This window comes from Chinchilla lanigera, unplaced genomic scaffold, assembly GCF_000276665.1.
Source record: "Chinchilla lanigera isolate Chin_1 unplaced genomic scaffold, ChiLan1.0 scaffold00069, whole genome shotgun sequence".
Taxonomy (NCBI): domain Eukaryota; kingdom Metazoa; phylum Chordata; class Mammalia; order Rodentia; family Chinchillidae; genus Chinchilla; species Chinchilla lanigera.
In genome coordinates this window covers 1,289,871-1,296,853 of record NW_004955470.1, presented here as the reverse complement: position 1 = coordinate 1,296,853, position 6,983 = coordinate 1,289,871, and the positions used below count along the sequence as shown (strand labels likewise).

Here is a 6,983-nt window from a genome sequence, read left to right as displayed (position 1 = left end):
CAGATCCTGTCAGATATGCTTTGGTATCAATGGGAAGATGTAATATGTGTAATGATAATTATTTATTTCTACAATAGTTTTTGAGAAACTTATATAAGAGGCAAGAATAACACAAAGTCATATAAAAGAAGTGTGCTATGAGAAGGTTATAAAGGTGTGATTTCAAGACAAAGCTGCTGCTACTGGTTTGGAAAGTGGGGAGATGTCTCTAAATCCTTGGAAAAGATTTAGGTTGTTAAGAAGACATAAGTGGGAGGGATACACAGATATGGAAGTGCTGGCAATATTTGTCACAGAAAAGCAGAGTTATAGAGGGAATAAAACACATGTTGTGGGTGGTAGTAAAGAAGTTTGTCGAGATAGAATCTATCTCCCCAGAAAGAAGAGCCTGAGACTGGGGTTTGCATTTAGGGTGATGAGAAGTGACTCCAGGAAGCAGGAGAGGGTGCTTGGGAATTAAAACAGGGATAGAAGGAGACAACAGAGGGAGTTCCTGAGTTCAGCCCTGCCGTGCAACTGAAGGCTGTCTTCTTATATCTCCTCCTTTGGTTGCTAGGTTAGATCCAAGCCAAAAAAAATCATGTTCTTCTACACACAGCAGCAAATAATATATCCGAAGATACCTCTTGTGTCTTTCAAAGATTTTTTTTCTCATCTTCTTCTGTTTCACCATTGGGACACTTTAGGGCGAACCATATAGAGTGCAACTCATTATTGTCAAAGTGAGGGATGGATACGCATTCCCACAGTGCTTTGTCAAGGGCTCTCTATGGGGCAGTTCTTTGTCCCTTCTAGTCCTGTACATTGTTGAAGCACATTGGTGCAAGTGTCCTTCCACAGGTGTCCTAAGAGCCCTGAAGCAAGCATGGGTGCTCCATGCAGCTGAGATGACAGGCTGTCAGATGACACCTTCTCAAAGCTTGTTGTACCGAAATGCTAGCGCGAAAGAGGATGAGGAGAGGGGATTTGAGGAGTATCCCCATCAGCATCTTAGGCAGTGAAGCAGCCTGACATTATTCAAGAAAGATAGGTTTTGGGACACATTTTTTCTGGCTGGGAAATTTGACCTCAGGAACTGACATGGATATCAAGACCTGATACTTCTACTTGTCATGCCCAAGAGGGCCTGCTCTTCTGAGGAAATAGTTTTTGTTGTGTGCACATTCATGTTCAGGTTATTATAATGATTACAGACTATATGAGCTTGCGTAGTGTATTGCAACCCATATTACAGTTTTTAACCTAGTGTAACACTCACAAAATAAACAGCTGACTTAACACTTTTCCCATAAAGAAACTGTAGATCAGATAAACTATTGAAATTCCAGAAAATACTAATTATAGTAAGAAAAATCATAGTTGATGCTTCTATTTGCAATCAATTTTTCAAGTAAAATGACAGTACAGTTTCTTCTGAGAAGATGCCTGATCTCATTTAAACTGAGAGCAATGACTCTGTGTGTGTGTGTGTGTGTGTGTGTGCTAAGCATGTGTGTGTATGTGTGTGTGTGTGTGTTTATGTTTAGTCAGATAAATCTTTGGGGAAGTTGACTGTATTTCAGTGTTAAGCACTAAGATTTTATAATAATTGATAATAGGATATCAAATTGTCCTGGAATTGGACACCATTTAGCAAGTCAAGCATTTAAATGCTCAGACTTTGTCTTCTAAAGAGTTTTAATTCCCCAAGGCATCACAGTATGTCATGTCTTATATTTATTTAAGGCAGTAAAATTCTATTTGTTTGAAATGGTTTTCAGTAAGGTCAGACACATTTATTGTGTTGTTCACCTGTCCATTCATTCACCATCACTCAGGAGCTTTTCTCAACCCTTTGCATGGTTCTTCCAGAGTTTCTAATGCATTTTGAATGATTCTTTGGAAGATGAATTGATTTACACTCACCATGTTTAACACTTAATCAAAACCAAATTATATACTCTGTGTCAAATTATTAACTTATGATATTATGAATGCACCTTGATTATGAAGGTGTGTAAATGTTTGATTTCACATTCATCTTGTTCTTTAGATTTATCTGTTGGGATGTGTGTCATAATGTTCAAAACAAACATACAGAAACTTAATAAATAATGATATTTTATTGATACAATTGTGTGAAGAAGAACATTTGGGTTTCTCACCTCTTGGGTTGGGGATGGCACATGGGAAGGGAAGAAGGGTGCACATAAGAAACATGGGTTGATTGAAGTGCACTTGGTCACAAAATAGAGGATGGGGCAATTTCAGTAAAGATGAGAGTGACTCTTAGGCTTCCCACTGATATATTCAAGTGAGGGACACGGTGCAGAAATGAGTATCTGGAGGAGGAGATGGTGTTGGGACAGTCAGAATGAAATAGGCTGTAGATGGGCTGAGATGCTGATGACTTCACCAAGGTCCAGTGGTCTCTTAAGATGAGTTACTGTTTTTTGAAATAAAAGATTTATCCTCTGTCTTGCAATTGGCCACCCACAGCCCAGACTGGATTTAATTCTTAGGATTTAAATAGAAGTTGGTACTGTTAGTTAAGCCCCTCTCTTGGGTGAGGAAGATGGGTTGACTCGGCACAGAGGAGGTGGCTATGAACCAACCAGGGTAGGAGACGGATTGAAAGGCAGAGGTGGAGCCCTCCATACTGTGGAAAAACAGAAAAGGTTTTTGTGATGTTTTCTCCTGGTACAGGTCCATGATCTTCATCTCCTGGGGAAGAAAAAGAGCCTGTTATTAAGGAAAAGGAGATCAGGCTTTTTAAACAGGCATGTGATAGTTCTGAGTAACCTGGCTCTACCCTAAGGTTCCATGACCCAAGGTGCTACTGATTCTTCCCTGGGACAGAGAGGAGTTTTATTTCTTGTTTGGGAGCTTAGTGTACCCATTCACCTTGATGTTCAGGTCAGTCTCACTGGAATATCAAGTTCCAAATGGGCTTGTGTACTAGTTTCCATCATTAGTAGATGTATGAGTTTCATAATTATAAATCTTCCTTTTAGCACATGGATATAAACATGAACTCTGCAAAATGCAGTAAACAATACTGTCTTCCCATTTGTCAAACATGATAGCCTTTGTTTAAGTGGGAACATCCCGTTATCTTAGAGAATTTCTAGGTAGCAGTTGATTGGGACTGTGAATGGAGGAGCCACCATTCCATGGCTTTTCAGAAACATCTCCTTGGATGTTGTATCCATCCTAATGGCAGCATTTACTAATTTTGGGAAGTCAGGTTCTTTTCCTCATATTGATAATTGAGGATTGCAAAGCTCTCATTTTAGTTCTTTAATGCATGAAGTGACATTAAAAGTCCATTTGATACATGCCTCTCAGTAGCTGGACATCACTCACCTTAAGCTGCAGAGAAGGCTTGCCCTCAGTTTCTGTGCAGAAAAGACTGAGGTTTTTGTCCTTGATTCCCAGGTAGACCAGATTGCCTTTTTCTTTATTACTGAACTCTGTGTGTCTACATGATATAATGGCAAGAGTGACTGGAAACACAATGAAAAATGAAGATGTCAGGCTCCAAACAGAAGGAAAGCAGTACTCTGACCTCACACTCAGTTATTCTTCTAAGCCAGGGGATGCTGAGCATGGAGGGCATCTCCCTGTGTGCTCCTTCCATTAGCTACATGGCAGAGGCACTTGGTTGGGAAAACCCATTTCCTTTTCCTTCCTTAATATCAGAACCACAATTGTCAGCAGGGCACCTTACTTTACAAATACAAAAATAAAATATACCACCAACTTTGCAGATAAATGTGATCATGTGCTTCAACTGTGACCCATGAGATATAAATGGAAGTATTGTGTAGGATTTCTAAAAATACTTTTTTTAAAGTACTATCATGAGAAAGTATCTCATAAAGATTAACTCCAAAGAGAAGCCAGTGAACCACACAAGAGAAGATGGAGAGTGTTGAAAAAGAGAACTTTTGATCATACTTAGTGTGAATGAAGAGCCAAGATATATGAGATCAGAGGAGTGTTCTTTGAGTTTGGGTATTTCAACCCTGGCTTTGGAAAGTGGAGTTCAAGCAGGAGTGAACAGCAGTATAGAAATCAGATTGCTTTGATGTAAATGAGAGCAGAAAGTGGATAGAAGTTGTGTAGCCAACACTCTCATGAAATCTGGATGAAATTCAGCTATGATTGAGACAGGAAAATAGAATGGTAATATAATAGAATGTGAGAATCAAGAGAAGTCTGTAGTATTAAGGTTATACACTTTACATTGGAGCATGTCTGTCAGTGAGAGGAAAGGCCCAGTAGATACAGGTGGAATATGCAGCTAACAGACAAACTAGATCAACATGGAGGCCCTGAAGGATGTGAAAGAGGCTGAGGTGATTGACTTTTGACAGAAGAAAAAGTATTATTAGAAGAGAGGATACCAAATCAGACAAGTGTGTAATCTGATGGTAGAGATGAGGGAGCTTGAATCTAAGGATATAGGTCATAATTGTTGTAATTTAAAGGAGAAAAACTCTGAAGAAGTCAGCTGTTGCTTGCAAGGACCACCTCTTCGCATGTGAAGATGCTTTCTTTTGGTAAGGGAAGATCTCATTCCCGAAGCCCTTGTTTCTAGGCATAGATTCCTTTGTGAAAGGGAACCATCTTGGCCTTTCTTGCACTTCTTTTGGATATTGAGCTGGTACCTAGAAGTTGTTGAGGACCAGGGAGGACTCATGTAGCTTTATTTCTATCCAAGGGGAAGTTAGGGTCCCTCCAGGAGCAACAGTGGGTCAAATGCCACTCACCAGGGTTGACATTGTTGCTAGATGGAACTGATAGTAATACATTTCCACTCAGGACCCACACCATCTGTTGAGAATCATGAATGTCATAGTATCTGGGAATCTCCTGAACTGTCAGGTAAACAAGAAAAAACAAATCACAGGTGGAATTATGATTAACTTTCCAACTTTCAGCTTAAAAATTCTTTGGGTAGGATTATAGTTCTAAGAATATTTGGCTAGGAGGATAAAGAAAGGGAAACAAGGTGAGGCTGATTTGTTGATGAAAATCCTAGCAAGGATCGAAGCACAGTATCTGTCCCAAGAGATTTTCAAGATTTCTTTTCTCCTGGGGTTTTCTTTACCTGACTGATAGTCTCTGTGTAGTAACAAAAGCACAACTATTTAAACTGCTCACCAGTATATTGGGTTTTTTTCTTTCTCTTCTTAATCAAACAAACAAACAATTCTAAATGTTGATAATTGTAAAATAATTAAATGCCCTACAGTTTTCTAACACATGTTTCTGAGGACTTTATCCAGAGCTAATACACTTACAGTGGAGGAAGTGGGACCCTTGCACTATACTGTGTTTGGTGAAATGGCAGAGAGCGAGTTCTAAGGTGGGTTGTGATTCACTACTTACGATGATTGGTATGATTCATTTGACTTCAGAGCTTTCTGTGTGGAGGACAAGGTATTCCCAAGGAGATGAAGAAGAGGTTATCAGCCGCTATTCATGGAGAGAAGGAAAACATATTACCTGATTATCTCCCCTTCTGCTGGAATTTTGCTGTAAAACTTTAGAGAAAGCTTCCCTGAGTTCCTATACACATATTTTAAAAATTTCCTTTAAAAATATAAAAAACTGTTGTACAGATAAATGAGTTTCATTTTGGTAGATTAATAAATGCACTTAACATGCTTTGATCATGTTCCTTCTATTTGCCTCTTAATCTACCCTCTGCACTAGTTTCACGTGGGGGTTTAAGGCTCAATGTGTACAATTTATTTTGATTGTATCCACCTCTTATTATCTGCCCTTACACCCCATCTCATTGCCTTACTCTTTGCCTAATAATAGGCTCAAGTGTAGATTTGAAAGGAAAGATGAGAAGAGCATGTTTCAAGGTCGGCAAACTCTAATTGAATAGAAGCTCCTATTCCACTGTTGGCCAGGTTGGTCCTGGTTCTCCAGGCTGTGATGGCCTTAAGATGCTATTCAGCATTGCATTTGAGATTGTTAAGCAGTTCCATAACATACCCAGGGCCTGCTACAGCAGCAAGTCTCTGAGTTCAGAGGAAAGGAAGGTGTGTGTGTCTATCACTGCTCTAGCCATCCCCACAGCTTGTAAGTCACTTTCCCCAACTTTATGTTGGACACTCTTACATAACTGACACAAAATATGCCTTTAGAACCTACACCTCTATCCAAGGAAGCATCCCTAAAGATCCTGCATATGGAAATCTCCAGCCTCATCAGGTTTTTTAACAATCCAAGGACATCTGGGTTTGTACATAAAGGCACCCATTTAGATCCCAGTGAAAATTACAGACTTCAGTGATAATCCATTGGTCACAATCCTCCTCACTTCATGATTGCCTGATTCAAGGGCTATCTCTGAACAGTGAATAACCAAATCATCATCTAGAATTCTCTGAAATAGTTCCACGTACTTTGGACCAAGGACCTCAGATCTACTTCAAGCCCGGATATACAGTGGTGAGCAGCAGTAGTTACCTGTCTCCTGAAGTGTTCCTTTTCCTGGGTTCAGAGACTTAGCTCTAGCAGCATCTCAGTGCTCTGGGAAGCTGGCCTACTACACCTTGGTTTTTAATGAGCAAGGAAGGAGCCTTACATTCTGGTCCTGGGTGTGCCCACTTGGGAAGGAAGCTGTGCTGGTGAGAGGTGCTACAAGGATTTGGATAGGTGGCAGGAAGAAGAACAGGTGTTGTTGGTCTGGGTCCCTTGATATGCAAGAGCAGAGCAACCACCAGGAGACAAGAGTGAGGCCATATGCTGAGTTAAAGAGAAATTGGAGGCAGAGGTGTGGCTGACTTGACTCACTGAATGATTTGAGGACATACATAGCCTGATCACATCTATCTCTGATAAATCACAACACTCGGCTCAAGTGTTTTACATATTATGTGTGTAATATGTGTAAACTCATATTGCACAAGTCTGGAGAGCTTATTCTGTTCTGACAAGCTTCTGAGAGCTTTACTTGAATGATATTTTAATCCTAAAGG

General features: G+C 40.0%; 1 protein-coding gene across 1 annotated transcript; it reads right to left on the bottom strand.

Moving 5' to 3' along the window:
• Positions 1 to 2,100: 2,100 nt before the first annotated feature.
• LOC102023255 (interleukin-36 beta-like) lies at positions 2,101 to 6,530 on the bottom strand. Its single transcript, XM_005400824.2, has 5 exons — positions 6,472 to 6,530; positions 5,377 to 5,463; positions 4,755 to 4,862; positions 3,346 to 3,485; positions 2,101 to 2,703 (listed from the first exon to the last, which is right to left on the bottom strand). The coding sequence occupies exons 2-5, from the start codon at positions 5,393 to 5,395 to the stop codon at positions 2,491 to 2,493; spliced, it is 480 nt and encodes a 159-aa protein (XP_005400881.1). The 5' UTR covers positions 5,396 to 5,463; positions 6,472 to 6,530; the 3' UTR covers positions 2,101 to 2,490.
• Positions 6,531 to 6,983: the final 453 nt, after the last annotated feature.